The 22,152-nt window shown below is 38.4% G+C and overlaps 1 protein-coding gene across 1 annotated transcript in view; it reads left to right on the plus strand.

The window, feature by feature from the left end:
• The window catches only part of LOC150084454 (diacylglycerol kinase theta-like), a 457,615-nt gene that overhangs the window by 431,732 nt on the left and 3,731 nt on the right, over positions 1–22,152 (plus strand). The window contains exons 20-22 of the mRNA XM_090376240.1: positions 7,525–7,680; positions 10,361–10,526; positions 15,100–15,198. Coding sequence (XP_090232366.1) covers positions 7,525–7,680; positions 10,361–10,526; positions 15,100–15,198 — 421 coding nt within the window. The remainder of the gene's footprint in view (positions 1–7,524; positions 7,681–10,360; positions 10,527–15,099; positions 15,199–22,152) is intronic.

Below are 22,152 nucleotides of genomic sequence, written 5' to 3' on the forward strand. Positions count from 1 at the left end.
ACGTCCTGGATTATGTGGGACAGTCCCGGATTTCAGTTGTTTGCCACATATTGCAAACTGTCCTGGAAAATGTCCCGGATTGGACCTGTAGCCTCCATGCTTAATGGCAAACAATGAAAATCATTTGCATTATGTTTGCTGGGAACCAAAATACAACTGACCGTAGAAATGCTGAAAGCAATACTAAAAGTTAAGCGTGATTTTTCTAATTTTTGGGAAGAATTTTATGAAGAAATAGCAAATAATGAAGAATTATTAAGAAAAATTCACTCCGCAGAAAAATATATTCAATTATATTATTTAATTTCTCTTGTTTTTCACAGAAAAAACCTAATCTTTTTTCACTAAACAAAAATGAAAATCGATTAAAAACATGACCCCTCCAATAAGTTTTTTTTTTTCCCTTCTAATTATAACTATTTTTCTCAGTTCACGTCCTTCACACAATCTTCTGTTTGTTATGTAGCGTACCACGGGGGTACCATATACGGAATTTTAGCCTTTCTGTGAAAATAAAAAAAACAATATATATAGGTTATATTTTTATTTATTTTTTTAAAGTGTGATTAATTTTATAAGTTTAGTTCAAAGAAGTATATCTATTTAATTTATATTTTGTATATGAATATTTTTTTTATAAAAAATTTTTAAAATGTGTATTGTTTCTAAAAAATTGTTTTAAAAAATGTGTATTGTTTCTGGTGGGGTTGAAAATTCCTCCCCCACTAGATGTCCCGCATTGGAATACCTAGGATCTGGTCACTTTAAGTTTGTGTACTGTACACTTCTTCATCACTTGATAATTTATATGCATCCCATGCATTTCATTTCTCAGCCACCAATCTCATCAGTTTATCTGACATCTATTTAGTTCTCAGCCTTGAACAGTATCCCTTAATTGGTATAAAAATCCTAGTAACTTCTATGGTTACTTTCCTGAATGCTTCCCATTTAGAATTTATTATTGGTAACATCATCAGTTGGTCCCACTGTATAGAATTTAAAACTTCTCTGAGACCACTGTAGTCACCTTTACAAAAGCAAAATCTCTTCCCTTTTCCCTCGATGGTAGTTACATCTTGAAGTAAATCCAACATCAGTACACTGTAATTTCTACCACCTGGTGGTTCTTATAGCTGCAGATTCTTAATGCACAGAGAGTCACTGCTGATAATCAGATCAGGAGTATTGCTTTCTCTTGTTGCCTCTCTAACATGGTGTAGGAAACAGCCATCCAATAAATCCACAAACGTCTTGACAGTTTGCACACTGTCTTGACTTGACAGTGTGCAAGTGGCCAACCACAAGTTCCAATCAATATCTTGAAAGTTAAAATCATCCATTATAAGACATTCTGATTTACTGGTCCACCCTATTTGTCTGTATAGTTGTTCATTATACTCATCACAGTCATTACAAACTCTTATTCTCATTTTGTTTTCTGAGTGTTATCCCTCACCATTGCACTGGCCACCATGTCATTGGATGCAATGCTTTATTCTTAACTAAGAGCATAAGTGTTCCCTTCTGTCATCTATGTACAAATTGTATTCCCCATATTCAAGTTCTGCATCCCTTATGTCTGAGTGACACCACATCTCTGATATCCCTATGATGTCTGCATTTGCTGACTTAACCAGTGCTTCAAATTCATCAAATTTATGTACTGAGCTTCTAGCATTAGTGTTCATGCAAGTATACATGCATTTATTTTTATCCTTAGTTACTCTAACTCTGCCCATGTATTTGCTTTGCTTTGTTTCATGAAGGCCCCCAGGAGGCCTTGAAATCCCTTAAGTCTTGCTTTCCAGGCTGCTACATGTTTTGATGGAAGCAGTGTAAGAATCACTGCACCTTTGCCTTTGCCTGTGGATGTAGTTAATCTATTAATGTGTGTATCCTACCAAGCTAGTAGGTTTCCAGCCCACCAACACTGGCTCAAAAGCCTCAGTAAATATTCTTGCTCTCCTTTTATTTAAGTGTATTCTGTCCCTGTAAAAACAATATCTCCTATTAACAAGTATATACCACACTTACAGAGCTCATCAGTTAGAATTTTTCTAACTGATGAGCCTTGCGCAGACCACATTGAGAAAAATTCTGACAAGTTGTGCACAGTCTCTCCAGGGCTAAATTGATTGACAAGGCTGTATTCATGGACTTCGTCTTGTTGTGTCCATGCAGAATTGCAGACACTTTCAAATTTAATCCTGACTCAATGTTACCCTGTACTTGTTAAGCAAATCCTTAGATCTACACTTAATATCATTAGTGCCTATGTGTGCAACAGTATCACCTTTTGTGTCCTTAAAAGATATCTGTTATTCAACATCATCAGCTTTTTACCCTGGTAGACATACCCTGGTCCTATTCCACCAATACTTTTTACACAATGTATTTCCCCTTTCCCTGACTGTAGAGTCACCGACAATAACTAACTCCTGTGGGACAAGTGCATTCTGTCTTTGGAATTGCTGCTGTGTTGTTTGATGCATGAGTGTAACTCTGGAATTGAGAAGTGGGCACTGAGAGCTTGATGGACCTCCATTTTATTTCCTTTGACGGCACCCAACACACAGATGTCCCCTTTGGCTGTATCATGTCCTGTTCCAGACTGTGTAAATATTGAACAGGTAGAACATTTTGTAAGGCTGTGATTCATAGGAAGAACTGTCCCCTTCAGTTCTTTCCTGAGCCACAGCACTCCTGGTGCATTAAGTCCTTTGCTTTGCTGCTCTAGCCTGAGGCATGATTTCCGTTTAACTTATTTGCTGTCTTTGTGCATATATGTGTAAAACAGCAGTAGGAGTGATGTACTGCAAAGCATATCTGCATTCAAAATGCACTCAAATGCTCGCTTGTAATACATAACAGTGGTCATTCTAAAGCAAACAACCACTGAGTATTGTAAACATAAATGCACATGAAATTAACAACTGCTCAGTACTGGCACACTGATTGAATGCTTTTCCGTAATACTTGGCTTTTGTTTATAGACTCGATACACCAGTGAATTTGTTTTATAATTGTATTGATGTTAATTTATGTTCAGGAATGAACTTTATATAAAATTTTAAATAATTTGATTTACAACTCAGTACAAAAGTAAGTGTTTTTTTTTTTTAGCAATGAATTCCAAACTTTTAATTTTTAACCATTTAATTTTTAACCATTACTTTTAATTTTTAACCATTACTTTTAATTTTTAACCAAAACTTCCTATGATCTAATCTAAACCACAACCCTGTAATTTGAATTTATGACTGCTAGTTCTGGAATTGTTTATAACAGTGAGAATTCTAACTTCATCCATTTTGCAGAACCTTGTAAACTTCAATTAGGTCACCTCTGAGGTGTTTGGTTGCAAAGCTCTGTATCCCACATAAGCAGAGTCTTTCCTCATACGCTTGTCCTTCAGCTGATCTCACCATTCAAATTGCTCATCTTTGAACCCTTTCATCTCAATCAGATTGCCTCGTGGGTGCCTAGTCTCCAGAAGCTGCAATTTGCGAACTTAAGCCTCTCTTGGTAAGAGGATCCCTTCATTTCCCTCACCAATCTTGTTGCCCTTCTCTGCACATGCTCAAGCAAATCTACATCCTTCCTAAAATGAGGCCTCCTGACCTATATGCAGTACTCAAGGTGTGGCCTGACTATTGCCTTATACAAGGGGACAATCACCTCCTTATCCCTGCTAGCAAATATGTTTAGTTTGTATTAATCTTATTTGCTTTTTGATGGGTTTTAGTCACAAATTTTCACACTCTTTAAATGTGTATATTTGGAATGAAACGGGATAGTCTCAGCAAGCTAAGGTAACTTTCAGTGGTGATTTATTTTAAATTCATTTCAAAATTCAAGAATGCAGAACTGTTTAAAATAACCAAAAATCACATTTCCTTTGGCATCGTTCATTTTCTGTTACATTTGGCACTGTGCCAATGTGTGCAGTGCAGACAGTATGAGGCAACGATCTGACATGCATAGTTTAGACAGTGTTATCTGGTTTTGATGATGTTGTGATCTGGGGAATATTTTATAGGGTTCCTTTTGGTCATTTAACACCTGTCAATCATCAGGGTATTATTTTGGTTCACTTGGTTCATAAATTTTTCCATTATTGTTATGTGATTTTATCTTTCAACAGGATAGTGCACCAAGTTTCTAGTCTAGGCATACTTAGATGTGATTTGCAGAACATTCATTTCAGTTAAAATGACTTTTCCCTCCACTTTTGGCCTGCTAACTAATCAGATCTCTACCCAGTTGAACATTAAGTGGAATAAAAAAAAACAACAACATTATTTTTTGAATAATACATATCAGATAATCATAGGAGTGGACTATAGCCATTTTAGCTCCAGTCTGGGACTACTTCTGCCAGTCTGCTCTGGTAACACAATGAATGCAGACTGAGTGTAATAGCTGCAGTGTTACCAAACCTCATGTTCCCCAAAAATTGTTTTCTGAACATACCAGTTTTATCAGTGAAGTACTGGTGATCAAAATTATATTAAATATCAGTTGAAAATACCAACAATAATCAACATATCCTAACAGACACTCTCAGTTTCACATCAGAATGGGAGCTCCAAACACTAGTCAAGTTTCCAAGTTTACCATGTGCATAGAATGCATATAAATTATCAGTGGACACAGAAGCCTATGGTAGATATAAGCTAGTCTGTAATCAAGTCACAAAGGCGATTCGGCAAGCAAAGGCTGATTATGAGAAATCCTTGGCAAAGGATGCAAAGAAAAGCAACAAAGACTTCTTTACTTATGTAAACTCTAGAAGGAAGAGAATGAACCTGATTAGTCCACTTGATCCCACTTGATATTGATCGTTCAACTGTTGATGATCCTGCTCAGATAGCTGAAAAATTGAATAAGTATTTTGCATCTACATTCACACATGAGAAATTCTGTAAGGAAGGGGAGGACAGAAGTTTACTAAACTCTAACAGGGAGCTAAATGATTTTGTAATAACAGAGAGCAAAGTGGATGAGAAATTATTGAAGTTAAAATAAAAAAGGCACCTATGGTGGATGGAACCTATCCAGTTATATTGAAGGAGGCACTGAGAGAACCAAGTAAACCCTTAGCCATAATTACGAGAGCAGCCTTAGATTCAAGGGAGGTCCCAGTGGACTGGAGGTGTGCAAATGTATCCCCAATTCACAAAGGGGATTCAAAAGGTGACACAAATAATTATAGACCTGTTAGTATAACTTCTGTTCCAGGGAAAATAATGGAACCACTGGTTAAAGAAGCATTGCAGGATCATCTAGACAAGGCTGCAGTAATAGTTAAGACAAAGCATGGATTTGTCTTGTCTGACCAATTTTATTGGCTACTACGATGTGGTCATACATCGTAGTATCCAATGGATGCAAAAAATAATTTTGATATCATATAGTTGGATTTCAGGAAAGCTTTTGATACTGTTGCACATGGAAGGCTGCTGTAAAAATTGCAGTGGTACGGCATTAAAGGCAATTTGCTACAATGGCTAAAGGGATGGTTGAGTGGGAGACAACAGGGAGTGGTAATAAATGGACTCTGCTCTTCGTGAGTTCGGTGCTGGGCCCGTTGTTGTTTTGTATATTTATCAATGATATCGTTGTTGTTTTGTATATTTATCAATGATATTGATGAAGGTATATCAGGCTTAATCTCCAAGTTTACAGATAATACAAAGGTTGGCAGCAAATGACTGTAAAGACAGTATGCTACTGCAACAGGATCTAGAAAAGTTAGGCAGGTGGTCTAAGAAGTGGCAACTGAAGCTTAACAGTGACAAATGCAAAGTACTGCACATGGGTAGCAGTAACCCAAGAGAAACATACCAACTGTGTGTACTACACTTTGGGAAGTGGAGAATGAAAAAGACCTGGGGGTAATTGTGCAGTCAGATGTGAAGTTCTCTGAGCAGTGCAGATGGGCTGTCAGAGCAGGTCATGGAGTTTTGTCATTGATATATAGGAATTTTGCTAGCAGAGACAAGGAGGAGATTATCCTCCTGTATAAGGCAGTAGCCAGGCTACACCTTGAGTATTGTATACAGGTGTGGACACCTCATTTTGAAGATTGTAGAGTTGCTAGAAAGAGTACAAAGAAGGGAAACAAGATTGGTGAAAGGAACAAAATGGTGCATTTACAAAGAAAGGCTTTGAGTTCTGCAAGTTGCAGCATCTGGAGACTAGGCACCTGCAAGGTGACCTGATCGAGGTGTATAAGGCTTTGAATGGTTTTATCAGGTTCAATGCTGATGGGATACTTCTGCTTGCTCAGATTAAGAACGTGAGGGGGCATAGATTCAAATTGAAGAAAAGACAGTTGTAGACTAAATGTGTGGAAATTTGCCTTTAGCCAGTGGGTAGTTGATTGCTGGAATAGAATTGCATCTGTTGTTTTGGAAGTTGATAGCTTAAATAAATTTAAGGCTGAACTAGTAAGAAGATCAAGCAAAAATTAATCTACTTTTGTAGCTTCGTGGTTCCAATTTCTATCTCCCAATACGTCCACCTCTGTTATATTCCAATCATTCTTCACACTTAGATAGGAACAAATAGGTTAAAAAAACAGAACCTATCAGTGATTGCACAAATATTCTGCTTGGAGGCTTCTAAATATTGTCTTTTGGAAAATGCACTATAGTCAGAGTTGCTGCTATGCACAAACCCAAACAAACAAAAATGACTTCTATTAATCTGCATGATATATGGATCCAAAAATAGCAACAGTGGACACAAATGTTCAGGCAGCATTGGGAGGGAGCCAATGCTGTCTGAATCACAAAACACATATATCTATATGTGTTTTGTGATTGTGTTGTATATGTGGCATGTTAAAACTGTTGCATATCTGCCTGGAGACACAAGTGTGTTGTTTGGCGAGTGTTATATTTCATTGGCCACTGAGTAAATTTTGAAACATATATTTTTTATATATTTGTATGGGTGTATTATAATAAAAAACTGAGAGAAGTAAATTGCACATTTCTTGCAATGTGCCATTTACTATCTCTCAGCTGAATTTTCTGTTCATTGTTGTTCTGTTATTTCAGTTTTTATTTGTATTACTCTCTTCTCCTCAATGTCTATGATTGTATATACTTGTATAACTATATTACATTGATTTATATGATATGTTATTTTCTTATTTTAATCTGTGTGTAAAGAAGGGGCTACCCACTTGAACTTAGTCTAGATATCTTGTTGCATGCTTGTGTACTTTTTCTTATTAACCACAATATAAAGATGCTTGTTTTTGTTGCAGTGTAAAAGAAAAGATAAAAAGAAAGTTAAGAAAAAGGAAAAAGTTAAAGAAAATGAGAAAAGGTTAAAACATAAATTCAAAGAGTATTAATATACTTCTGTATTTTTATTTTAAAAAAATAATACTATGCTCATTATGAGAGAGTTGCAACGAATGTTCTTGCATTTGGTAAATGTGTTTTTTTTTGATAGAAACAAAAAATACTTTTTTGCTTAATTTGTCTTATTTCACTTATTTAATAGGCTTCACAATAAGGGTGTTTATGTGAAGATGGGACTTAGGAAGATGGTCAGTAGGAAGACGTGGAAAGATCTGCATAAAGAAATTCGTGTTGAAGTTGATGGAAAAGTTATTGAACTTCCTCCAGTAGAAGGTATTATAATTCTTAACATATTAAGGTAAGTAAGAATTTAAAATTTTGATATACAGTAGAACCTCAAAAATCCAGCATTCAGAAATCCAGAATGCTGGATTTCTGAATGCCATAAGAGAAGAATGCCATTATCACTGAGCAAGTTCAAAGCTAATGGTATTCTTCTCTTGCACAGACAACAAATTGAGGAAGGATGAGTGCAGAATAGCTGGATGGAAGTTTGCCTTCAGCCAACAGGTGGTTGGTTCTTGGAGCAAACTCCGTCTGTTGTTGTTGGGGAAGTGGATAGCTTGAATAAACTGAAGGAAGAGCTAGACAAACTATTGGAGGCGACATAGGATATTTTTGTTGTTGTTGCTGTATAAGCATGCTTTCTTGCATCATTTGCCACTACTGGTGCTAATACTAACGTATTCATTTTGCAGGACATTCACTACTAGTACTTAATAGTAGTATGTACTTAGCTTTTAAAGCAAGTCAATTGTTGAAAGTACATCTCACTATGTGTACCTCATATTATAAAATATTGAATAATTGCAACACCCATACTGGAGGCAGCATTTTGAACCCACCACCTTTATTTCATAGACAAGTATGTTACACACTGGACTAGATCTGGCATTACAGGTTAACATTTTGGATTAATGCTGGTGACTATTATTCTATGGTGATTATAGGATCAAAGCTACTGTTTTATCTAATAAAAATAATGAATTACTCCTGAATGCTAAGGATATGTGTACAACCATCAAAAATACAAATTTTTCTGACATGTGCTGGGATGCAGATTTATGAGGATTTATACCAAGGATGCAGATTTAGGAGGTTTTCCATAATTAAGTTACTTTTTTTGATAACAAATTAAACATATCTCAGTATGTTTGAAGCATCAAGGAGGCATATTCATTAATACTAAGAATTATTCTAGAGAAATATAAAAATATAAGTGTCCCACTAGTCTTGTCCCATAGGAAAATATATCTTTTTTTTTTTTTTTTTTGTTTGTTTCTTTAGTTATGGTATGTTATTCCACTTTAACAATGTGGAAGAAAATTACACTCTTCAAGAAAAGGTAGTAATTGTTCTTTTGGATGCTCCAAGCATTATTCAAAGACAGATAGTTATGGTGTTGTCATCTGAATCCTAATAAACCAACTTGGACATCTTTTAATTCTTTAAGATACAAAAAGACAGCAATATTAGCAGTAGCATTAACATTAGTTGAGGCATATGATGCAAGAAAGCAAGCTTATACAGCATCAGCCAAAAAAAAAAAAAAACACCTTCCCATTTCACCCATCCGGTCACTCCAAATATTTGTCTAATTCACCTTAAATTTATGTAAGCTATCAACTTCCACAACAACAGATGGAAGTCTGTCCCAGCAATCAACTACCCACTGGCTAAAGGCAAACCTCCGCACATCTATTCTACAACTGTCTTTCCTCAATTTGAATCCATGCCCCCTCAGGTTCTTAAAATGAGCAAGCAGAAATATCCTATCAGCATTGAGCCTGCTCAAACCATTCAATGCCTTATACACCTCAATCCGATCGCTCTGGGGTACTACACTCACAGTGGTAGAGAACGAAAAGGACCTGGGGAAAATTGTGTAGGCAGATATGAAGTTTTCTGAGCAGTGCAGACGGTCTGCAAGAGTAGCTCATTGATGTCTTGTCAATGATATACAGCAATTTTTCTAGCAGGGATAAGGAAGTGGTTATCATCTTGTATAAGGCAATGATCAGGCCACACCTTGAGTACTGTATACAGGTCTGGAGGCCTCATTTTAAGAAGGATGTAGAGCTGTTTGAATGAGTACAGAGAAGAACAACAAGATTAGTGAATGGAATGAAGGGTTGCTCTTACGACGCACATACAAAGTAAAGTTTGAAGTCAGGCTTATCATCAGTAAAGATGTCTGATCTTGTAGTTGAGCAGTAGTGCATTTGACTTTTTTTTGTGAAAAATAAAGAGGATTAGAACTGTAATGTAGATACTAGTCAAGATTGAAACTGTAATGCACAATCTTCCTCTGAGTTTGCTGATCATACAGTCCTGGAAGAACAAAAACAGCAAGCATTGTTAGGAAATTGCACAGTTAGGAAAAGAAGGGGTAGTGATGATTTACAAATGTGTTATTTTTGAGTGCTACAAATGACAGTAATCAAAGTGATTATTATTATTTGATGGCATCTGTACTCTAACTCAGACCAGATAAGGGGGCAAAAATTTAAATTGAGGAACAATGGTTACAAGATAGATAGATCCATCTCAAGGTGCATTAGCTCCTGTCATTCAGTATTTTATACTATCCTTGATCATTTCTTGGGCTGAACTGTTTCATTATTTCAAAATAGGAACCTCAGAACCACTTTTTTCAGTGTGTTTCCTATTATCAACTGTACAATTTTCTGCACATGGCATCCAATAGTTGTTCCCCTCCGTAACTCTGTGAGCTCCTTCTGCATTCTCATTTTTCACTATACCAGTTTTAAATCATTTGTCTAAATATTTGAATATTTTCCAGCTGCACAAAATTTCCTGCAATCATAGGTGTGTCCCATGAATTTTAGTATTATAGGGTAAATGAATATGCTAGCCTATGCTAGGTTAAAATATAAGATAAATATAAATATCTATGAATATAATCCTTATTTTTTTGCCCCATCACTGTTTAATATTGATTTATTATTATGTTGTAGCTGGGGATCAGGTGCAAATCCATGGGGTCCAGAAAAAGAAGATCAGTTTTCCAAGCCTACTCACTATGATGGAATGCTGGAAATAGTTGGAGTGACTGGAGTTGTACATATGGGTCAAATTCAAAGTGGATTGAGAAGTGCTATTCGTATTGCCCAAGGAGGGCATGTAAGTGTAGTTTGCATTTATTGCTTTCCTTATCAATTAGCAAAATATATATAATCTAAAATGGTGGTAAATATAAAAATTACATTAGCTTGAAAAATTACTTTTATAAGTCTTCGAAATTTGGTATTAAGGTATACCAAGTTATGACACAACAGTATTGTCAGTCAGCTTCTGGGTAAAGTGAGTCACTTCTGAAATATTCAAATTAACTCACATATACCTGCAACACATCAAAAAGTGTGTTTACTTTAGTACCACTCTTTTAGAAAATAGTAATAGTGAAGCAAGCCCACTCTTCCAGAAGAGCAGTTCATGTATTTTTTGAAAATTCTTTCCCTAAAGTATCATCTCGTGTGCCTAAAGTAGACACCCCACTTGAGAAATATTCTAGTTTTGAAGAAAGTCCTCCACTGGTTGCGCTTCCTACCAGGGAGAGCATTATTATAATCCATTTGAAGGAACTGGGGACTTACTGCACCCATAAAAATTCTGGCTCAAGAATTTTGTCCTATACCTTATTAGTCACACTTCCTCTCTTAAACATATCTAGCTCGATACATGTATTGCACATTATGCTTATGCATAGCAACAGACCACAATCTCCATAGTGTTTTCTTTCCCTGATGATATTATTATTATTATTACCCAAATGATAAGGCACCCAGAGACAATCCCGAAGTTTCTCACTCAAGGAATCACATATCTAAAGCCCAAAGATGAAGATACAAGAAACCCGGCGAAATATAGGCCAATCACCTTTCTCCCAACGATGTACAAGATTCTGACCAGCTGCATAACCAGGAAGATAACAGACCGCTTGGAGAGCCAGAGCATAATGGCCAAACAGCAGAAAGGATGCAAGCTGCTGAGCAAAGGATGCAAGGAGCAATTAACCATAGATGCTGCGGTTATGGAGCAAGCATACAAAAAGCACCGCAACATGTACCCAGTCTACATCGATTGCCACAAGGCCTTCGACTCTGTGCCTCATAGCTGGCTAATAGAGGCACTGAAAATCTACAAAGTCAATCCAATAGTGACAAACTTCCTAGGAGAAACGATGGCAAAAGGGAGTACCACCATTAAGGTCGAAAACATCACAACCAGGCCAATCCCCATCAGGAGAGGAATCTTTCAGGGAGATGCCCTGAGCCCATTGTGATTCTGTCTAGCACTTAACCCACTATCTACCATGCTCAACAGTAGCAAGTACGGGGATATAACCTCAAAGAAGGAAGGAAGAACCTGTACATTCTCACCCACCTGATCAAGCTCTACACAGGAACCGAGAAGCACCTTCAGCAACTACTCCAGATCACCGAAGAATTCAGCAAGGATATTAGGATGGAATTTGGTCTAGACAAATGCAAGAACCATGGATTACGTCAGGGAAAATTAGTCAACCGAAACTACCAGCTGCAGAGTGGTTAAGAGATCGAAGCCATGGCAGAGGGAGAGACCTACAAATACTTGGGGATGATGCAGGCTCAGCAGTTACAGCACAAGGAAATTAAGGCCTGCCTGACCGAAAAATACCATCACAGACTCAGAAGCCTGCTGAAAGCAAAGCTGAATGGAGGGAACACAGTTAAAGCCATAAACACCTATGCAGTCCCAGTGCTAACATACTCCTTTGTGGTCATAGATTGGACTAACACCAAGCTGGAGGATATCATAAGAAAGACAAGGACAATGATGACCAAGAGCCGCCAACACCACCTGAGAGCTGCCATGGAGAGACTGACAATTGTCCGGGAAGAAGGAAGGGGTCTGATAGACCTCATCGAGCAACAGAAGACAGCGATAGTTAACCTGAAGGATTACTTCCAGAAACACACAGCAGCACTCCACCAGGCCATAAGGAAGATAGACAAGTGGTATACCCCACTCAAACTAAGCGAGGAGTCCCCCTGCCAACCAGGAGGTATAAATGAAGCTAGAAAGATAGGCAGAGAAGACACACTACAATGATCTCCATCAGGTCACATAGATAAAATTGCTTCCAATGCATGGCTCACGAGTGGGATGCTCTTCCCCGAGACTGAAGGATTCATGCTCGCCATCGAAGACCAGGTAATCAGCACTAGGAACTATAGAAAATACATCGCCAAGGAGCCCGGAGTGATGATACATGTTGATGATGCCACCTGGCCTCAGAAATGATCCAACACATCACTGCCGAATGCAAGGTGATCACCCAGACTGAGTACACTCATAGACATGACCAGGTAGCCAGAAGCTAGCAAAGAAATACCAGTTGATCAAAGAAAGTGTACTGTGCTACAAGTACAGACCCCAGGCATTACTAGAGACCCCAACCCACAAGCTGTACTGGGACCATGCTATAATAACAGATAGGACAATCCTGCACAACAGACCAGACATAACCCTTGTGGACAAGAAGGAAAAGGCTACCTATCTGATTGACATAGCGGTACCCAACACTGGCAACCTGCAGAAAATGCATGGGGAAAAAATCAGAAAGTACACAAACCTAAGCCAGAGATCGAAGAGGTGTGGTGTATGCAACAAGTAACGACCATCCTGATCATCGTGTCAACCACAGGTATGGCGCCAAAGACCCTACATAACAGCCTAGCAGCAATAGGTCTCCCAGCAAACACCTATAAGGAACTCCAGAAAGCCGGAATTCTGAACACCTATAGGATTGTCAGAGTTCCTCGACCAACAGTAACATCAGACATAACAACAACCACCCTGTGCACTTGATAGCAATACCCATCACGAGGTGGAACCCCCAATCAGGGAGAAATAATATAAGAGCAGCAATAATAATAATAAGTGTATTGCTTTCTCTTGTTACCTCTCTAACATGCTGCTGTAGGAAACAGTCATCCAATAAATCCACAAAGCTCTTGTAAGTGCGTGAGTGACCAATCTACAAATTTCAGTCAATATCTGAAAAGTTAAAATCCCTGTTATACGACATTCTGATTTACTGGCCTGCTCTGTATGTCTGATCACTTTTTCGTTATACATCTCTCCCAATCATTAAGCCTATGACACACTCCTCTAAATTTCGTTTTCCCAGTGCTTATGTCACACCCAACTGACTCAACATTGCACTGGCCACCCATGTTGACTGGATGCACTGCCTTAGGCTTAATATGCTTTTTAACCAAGGGCATGATCCCACTCCTCTCCTGTCCTGTCTGTCCTTTTTGTAAACATTGTACTCCCCATATTCAAATTCTGCATCCCTTATGTCTTAGTGACACAACATCTCCAATATCCCTACAATATCTACATTTATTGACTCATCAACTCAAATTCATAATTCAGAGTTAGTGTTAATTATCAGATTATTTCATCTATTGCATTGAAATAAAAAACTATGCCCATTTACTGAAATTCATATGTGGTCATTCATACCAATAACTCAAAATGGAATTTATTAGAATTATTTTATAGAAAATAATGATTTAGCTTAAAATTAACCTTATCTAGCTTTCTAAAATTAGAATAATTGGAAAATAAGTTAATATTCTTGTAATTCCAATATCTCTGGCTGTAGTTAAAACCCTGATCAAAGAGGCCTAACAGATTAAAAGAAGGAATGAAGCACTTTTAGCCAATGTGAGATGTACATATCTGTTTATATCCAGTTGGAAATTAAATACAGGTGAAAATCAGATGTTTTGTGGTGGGTTCCTCCCTAAACCAAATGGGAATTGGACATTTTGTGGTATGTTCCTACCAAAACCAGATGGAATTGAGACATTTTGTATATGTTTTTATCACTACATTAACTATTGCTCTCTTTGCTACTTTGCCATTATAAAGGCCAGAGAATGGCCAGAGGTTTGATGAACCTGTAGCCTCTGAATGAGTTTAACCCAATGCTCTTATGTATACGAAACCTTTGGCCATTTTTTTCTTTGTAATCGTGAAGGAGCAGTAACAGCTATAACTAAAGAAATGTTAGGAACATAACATAGACCATTTGATTTCTGTCTGTTACATAACTTCCAACAAATATTTATATGTCACTTAGGTTAAAAGTGCTTCATTCCTTCTTTTAATATATTTATATTACTTAGCCACATTCCACTCAAAAAATATATGAGAGCTGAAGAATTCTACTAGTCACAGATAGGAATTGAACCCAATGTATCTGATTAAGCTCCCCCAGAGGATATTGTTAAGATAAAGAATAATATCCAAAGAGCACAGTTTTAAATTACTTCTTGCTTTTATTCCAAAAATACTGACTGGTCACAGAGTGCATTGTGTATCTATTCATATAATCCATCTATTTAGAATTATGCAAGAAGTGTGCTCTACACAGATTGTGTCTGTAGGCACTTCTATTTAAAAAATTTTAAATATGTTTTCAGTTTAAAATAGTTATTCACACTTGTATCTATTATAATTGTTAAAATAAAGAATGAAATTACAAAGTTTATAATTTTAAACATAGGATTGCTCTTTGATATTAGGAAAAGGGCATGCACTTTTCCTAATATCAAAGGCTGAAGAGTTAAATTTGTGTCTACATCAGAAATGAATTTTCTTCTAAGTATTTTTGATGCTTCTTATTTTCCTCATGTAGTTACGAATCAGGCTGAATACAGAAATGCCAGTACAGGTAGATGGTGAACCATGGGTTCAAAGTCCTGGAGAAGTTGTGGTGCTCAGATCTGCCCTTAAGGTGAGTATATTTATTGATTTATGTTTCTTATATTACTATGTTCTGCTTTTTATGATCTAGCTGAAAGCTTACTTTTTTATGAATTAGAATCCATGAACAGTATAAATACTGATATTCAACAATATGAAATACAGACCTGCCATCAAGTGGCCTTGGCTCTCTTCATCATGTAAGCAGAGCTAACACTGTAGATGTGCCGCGCTGAGTGCCAAGCATTTTTCTCATGTGATTTATAGAGTGCTCTTAGGAAATGATATAGTTTTATTTCTTTTCTTGTATGATTTTCTTCTCTTTCGTTTACTTCAAGTGATTCTGTACATGAAAGTCAGAAGTAAGAATCCAGAAAGGGAATCCACCTTACTTTTCTAGTCTACATATCAAATACTAACCACTCTCCTGACTTCAATAACCGCTTGGTCACTGGTGCATGTATTTCAAGAACTGCTCCTGCCTTCACGTGGCAGGTAACCTGGGGGAAAATCCATCCCTCAAGGCTAAAGGGAGCACAAATGGAAACTGTTGTATTTCCACTTTTAGAGCCAAAGAGCTTTCAACATGACAGTGACACCGAACATGTCTCTTCCAAAGAGACTCTTTTGTCCTTTTTAAGTCTCTTCCAAAGAGACTTAAAAAGGATACAAGGAAGCAGGAATCTCCAACGTTCCTCATAGTGCATTCTTTTTCATCCCAACCTGTGAGCAAGCTCTCCCCTTTCATCATCCAGAGATACCTAGAAATGTCTCCAATCAGGAGATTTACTAATAGAGACATCTTACTCAAGACATTCTGAGTTATTATTACAGCTAACTTCTTTAAATGGAATTCCAATTCAAGTCACCCCACATAACACACTGAATTCTTCCAAGGGAATGGGATCTATTAAACATTTCTGAGGAAGAAATAGTCCAGGAACTAAAATATCAAACCATCTCTCATGCAAAACGAATCATGATCAGAAAAGATGGCAACTTAACTCCCATAAGAAACATAATCTTGACTTTCAGTAGACCAAATTTACCGGGTTTTGTCGAAGCAGGTTACTTGAACTGCCACATTTGGCCATATAATCCAAATCTGCTTAGATGTTATAAATGTCAAAAATTTGGGTATTCTCAGACAGCATGGAGATGCTACATGTCCAAACTGTGAGTGCAAAACTCGCACACAAGCAGAATGCAAGGCACCAACACCCTTTTTTTTCTTTTTTTTTCTCCTTGCCTTTTTCCCATTATATATATGAGGTCAGCATTTTTTTTACTATTTACGCATGAAATTTTTATCGCTGGATGCCCTTCCTGACCCCAACCCTCAGCCTTTATCCAGGCTGGGGATATGCGGTGGTCATTCCCTGACCTTCCGCATCCTCCGTATTTGGTGATCACAGGCTCGAACCCCGGTCTAATCAGGAAGCGTGTGCTACGCACTGCTGCTCCTGCCCACCTGGCTATGGAGGCGCCAATGCAAGGCACCAACAGCACAGTGTCCTAATTGTAGTGGCAACCAACCAGCTTACTCCAAAGATTATAAACTAAGTGCAAAGTGTGTTAGTTGTCTCATGGCATCAGAGGTTTCCCCCATCTCCACGCTGTGTACTCTGTGTAGCACAGAACTCTGTGAAGGCCAGAGATTTAAAAAGTGTGTGGGGAGTGGACGGATGGGTAGTGTTGTGTACCGTTGTTCTTCTGACCATATAGCCATTGGGGCCTGGAAGTTAGGAAAAAAAATACAAAAATATAAAATTGAAAATAGTCTCTTACCAAGAAGTGAGAAAACAGGTCAATTTAAGTATGCTAAAACACACTTTGCTTCTACCATCCACAGGCATGAATCAGTGGCATGTCAGATAGAAGTGTCCATCTCTCCAAAAATATCAATCTCAGACTGGACTCCATCAGTACTCCCAGTCCAGCACCCATCTTAACCGAACTTAGTAGACCAAAGCAATAATATGCCACTCACAATTCCATACCAGAGTCCACATTGTCAAGTAGCAGAAAATTTGAAAAAAATCGTATCCTGTTGAGACGAAATAATCATGCCTAACAAACATTGATACAGATGATACTAACGGTCAAGAAGTGTGATTGTTGAACTGCATGTATTTCTAGAACTGCTTGAAATACATGCAGAAGATGATATGGATGATATTTAGGCTGCCGTAGCCTAGTGGTCAGGTGTGCGGGTGCCTAAGTACACGTGCCTTGAGTGACCAGGGTTCAAGCCCATTACTACTGAATATGGTGCTGTTTCTTGTATTCAATCTATCATGGGAACTCCTCTGACCGTTTGGTCGTCCCGGAGTATAAACAGAAAAAAAAAAAAATAATAAAAATAGCAATGACTCAGGATATCCCACATTTCCCAGAAAAGAAAAATTGAAACCGGACTGTTATAAACAATCTGTCATAAAAAGCAGACAGCTACATCTTCCTTGAGGTTGTCACAGACATTCTCTCAGATATGCCAGACAAGCTGTACTTGCTACCTGGCAGTCTAAAATGCTGATGGAACTGATAGTCGGGTGACATTCAAGTCAAGTGGACCTAATTTCGACGAAGTCCGGATGGTCTGTGACAGCCAAATCCTCTGCTTGCACCTTCACGATGGTGGGACTATTAGTAATCCTGGGTATAACCTCCATGCACAAGTACATGGTGGGTGACCACCCAGGTGTGAACCAATGTAAGCAGGGGTCGAGGTGTGGTGCCCACACCACACGGAGGAATGCCGCCCCTCTTTGTTACCAGGTAGTAGATGACTCTCATCAACCGGTGCAATACCACCACTTTGCTTATTGGAGGCTTGAAGTGGTGGAACCCATGTTTAGTCTCTAGAGCTAAGTTCCGGTCAACCCTTCCCCATCTCTTCCATCATGCAGTATGATTGATGACTTTTGAGGTTATGACGAACATTGCGGCGAGATCCAATATTCCTTACATTTCGAGGGTACAGCTCAGGGTTTGCAGGCCAGCTGCTAGTTAGTACACCGGGCCGAACCTATTGGTAACTCTCTAGGAGGCTTCCGGATCAGCTAGTGTATAATCTTGCTACCTCTACTCTGCCAGATAGTGACTGGAGGGAGTCCAAGTAGTGTGTATGCGGGGGGCATTGTCAAGGCCACGTTATATCAAGGATCTGGGTATATTCTTACCACGTGCACGCCATATCCAAAAATTTCATTACTTCATACAGCATGTCCCACCCACTTTTTCTTACTATTGAATACACCATGAATTGTCAAACTAATAGAGCAAGCTTATCTGCGAAAAGTTCTAAACCTTCCAAACACTTCATAATTCATTTCACAAATATACATGGTCTCAATTCTAATCTCAATGATTTCCACATGCAGTCTGCTAAACCCCATGTACTTTTTCTGACAGAATCTCAGTTATCGGTTGATTCAACTACTGCTCATCTCCAGCCACATTGGGATTAGGGGAAATGATTTGGCTGACACCGCAGCCAAATCAGCAATTTCCAATAATAATCGCTGTCCGTCAGTCCCCTATACAGACTACAGGCAAATAATACACGAAAAGATACACTCCTAATGGCAGGATTCATGGAATAGACAGACTGGGAATAAACTATATCTTATAAAGCCTGTAATTGAACCGTGGCTGTCTAGTCTGCGCAGGAATTGTAAGGAGGAAGTTGTTCTTGCCCAGACCCGCATAGGACATAGTCATTTGACTCATTCTTTTTTGCTGAGGGCTGATGACCCTCCTATGTGTGAGTCCTGTGGCACAATTTTATCTATTAGACACATTTTAGCATTAGCATTAGCATTAGCATTAGTAGAGGCATTTGATGCAAGAAAGCAAGCTTATGCAGCATCAGCCGAAAAAAAAAAAAAAAAAAAAAAGTAACATAAATAAATAAAAATAACCACTTCCACTTCACCCCTCTGTTCGTTCGAAATACCTGTCCAGCTGAGCCTTAAACTTATTTAGGCTATCAACCTCCACGACAAGGGATGGAAGTCTGTTCCACCCACCAACCACCTGCTGGCTAAAGGCAAATTTCCGCACATCTATCCTACATCTGTCTTTCCTCAATTTGAATTTATGCCCTCTCAGGTGATTTTTCTGAGCTAGAGGAAGAATCACATCAGCATTGAGCATGCTCAAACCATTCAAGGCTTTGTACACCTCTATCAGATCACCCCGCTGGTGCCTAGTTTCCAGACACTGTAATTTGCAAAACTTAAGCCTTTCTTCGTAAGAGAACCCCTTTGTCCCATTCACCAATCTAGTTGCCCTTCTCTGTACTCGTTCCAGCAGCTCTACATCCTTCCTGAAATGAGGCCTCCAGGCCTGTATACAGTACTCTAGGTGTGGCCTGACCATTGCCTTATACAAGGGAATAATCACCTCCTTATCCCTGCTAGAAAAATTCCTATATATCATTGACAATACACCATGAGCTACTCTTGCAGCTCGTCTGCACTGCTCAGAGAACTTCATATCTGCCTGCACCACCACCCCCAGGTCCCTTTCATTCTCTACCACTGTCAGTGTAGTACCACAGAGTTGATACGTTGCTCTGGGGTTGCTGTTTCCCATATGTAGTACTTTACATTTGTCAATGTTAAACTTCATTTGCCACCTCGAAGCCCATCTGCTCAACCTTTCCAAATCCTGTTGCAGCAGCATAGTGTCAGTAGTGTCCTTGACAACCCTGCCAACCTTCGTATCGTCTGCAAACTTGGACATTAAGCCTGATATACCATCATCAATATCATTTATAAATACAGAAAACAATAAAGGCCCCAATACTGAACCCTGAGGGACTCCACTAATAACATTAGTCCACGATGAGCAGTGTCCATTGATTACCACTCTCTGTCTTCTCCCCCTCAACCACCCCTTTATCCATAGCAGCAACTTGCCTCCAATGCCACACTGCTCCAATTTGTGCAGCAGTCTTCCATGTGCAACAGTATCAAAAGCCTTTCTAAGATCCAAGTATATAATATCAAAGTTATTCCCTGCATCCAGTTCTTTTGTGACTGCATCATAGTATCCAATCAAATTGGTCAGGCAAGACTTCCCCTTAACAAAACCATGCTGTGTCCTAGCTATAACTGAAGTCTTGTCTAGATGATCCTGCAGTGCTTCTTTCACCAGTGCCTCCATTAATTTTCCGGGAACAGAAGTTAAACTCACAGGTCTATAATTACTTGTGTCAGCCTTTGATCCCCCTTTGTGAATTGGGGTCACATTTGCACATCTCCAGTCAATGGGTACCTCCCCTGAGTCCAAGGAAGCTCTCATAATTATGGCTAAGGGTTTGCTTACCTCCTTTGCTGCCTCCTTTAATATAACTGGATAGATCCCATCCACCCCAGGTGCCTTTCTTGTGTTTATCTTCAACAATTTCTCCTCCACTTTGCTCTCAGTTATTACAAGATTCTCTAGCTTACTGCTAGAGTTGAATACACCTCTGGCATTCCCCTCGCTGAATAACTCCTCATGTGTGAATGTCGATGCAAAATATTCATTTAGTTTGTTAGCTACCCGAGCAGGGTCATCAACAGTTGACCCATCGATCTCAAGTGGACCAATCTGATTCATCCCCTTCCTTCTAGAGTTTACATAAGTAAAGAACTTTAGTTACATAAGTAAAGAATTTTAGTTGACTGTCCAGATTTTAGCAATATCCGTTTTACCGCTTTTAACCATCTGACTGAGCCATATACACTCAGTCAGATTTTATCCGACAATGACAATATGTCTGCTATTTTTAGCTTTTTGAAAGCAATAAAGGTTTTTAATCGTATTTAAAATTTATATGTTATTGTTATTTCTTTTATTGATTTATCCTTTTTATATATTTGTTATTAGATCTGGATATGGTGGCCTAATTCATTAGGTCACTGAGATGTTAAATTTTTATATATTACCTGGTCTTGGCGCATTATAGCCTTAGTTGCTAATGCGCCAATAAAATCCAAACCAAATCCAAAAAAAAAAAAACTGCTCATCTCAGATGCCTCAATTATTCGCTGTATGATTCCTTTCACCTCAAAGGTGGTACTTGTGCATGTGTCCGTTCTGATATTCCTTGCCAGAGACTTGGCAATTTGGAATCTCCTCTCTTTGATCTTCTCTGGCTTAAAATCTCTCTACCTCATTGTGTCAAATTCATCTGTTGTCTCTACCGTTCTCCCAACTCCACTAATCACTTGGAGCTCTTTGACTTCCTCTCTTTGCAACTTGACTTTCTCCAGTCCAACTTTACTAACAGTGAGGTAATTTTCCTTGGTGATTTTAATGTTCACAACTCCAGCTGGCTTCCATTTTCTAGTCACACCGACCCAGCTGGTCGAGATGCTGAGGCTTTTGCAATTACTAATGACCTTGCACAGATTGTTCATTTACCTACAAGAATACCAGACAATCCTAATCATACAGCCAATACGCTTGATCTTTTTCTCATAAACAACCCTTCTAAGTACATGGTCGAAGTGAGAGGTCCTTTAGGCACTTCATATCACAACTTGGTGATTGTCTCTTCTCCAATGGAACCTTTATCTCATGGCTATTCCCAACCTCGTGTTGTTTGGCATTACAAGAATGCAAAATGGGATGGGATGACCTGCGAGATTTCTTTTCTTCTTTTCCTTGGTCGGATCACTGTTTCAAAACTTCTGATGTCAACGTTTGCTCAGATCGTGTCAATGAAATTATTCTTGCAGGAATGGAATCCTTTATCCCACACTCCACTTTAAAATCTTGTCCTTTATCTAAACCTTGGTTTTCCAATAAATTTGCTAAGGCTGTTCAAGAGAAGAATGTTGCATATTGTAATTGGCTTGTTTCTAATTCTTCAGTTTCATTTTCTGTCTACACCAAAGCTCGCAACAATTGTAAACAACCTGTTCAAACTAGAGTTTGAACAGACTAATAGTAGAAAACTTGCTTCTTGCCCTAATGGTAGCCGAGCATT

This window comes from Mastigoproctus giganteus, chromosome 6 (assembly GCF_048544385.1).
Source record: "Mastigoproctus giganteus isolate SK-2022 chromosome 6, ASM4854438v1, whole genome shotgun sequence".
Classification (NCBI taxonomy): domain Eukaryota; kingdom Metazoa; phylum Arthropoda; class Arachnida; order Uropygi; family Thelyphonidae; genus Mastigoproctus; species Mastigoproctus giganteus.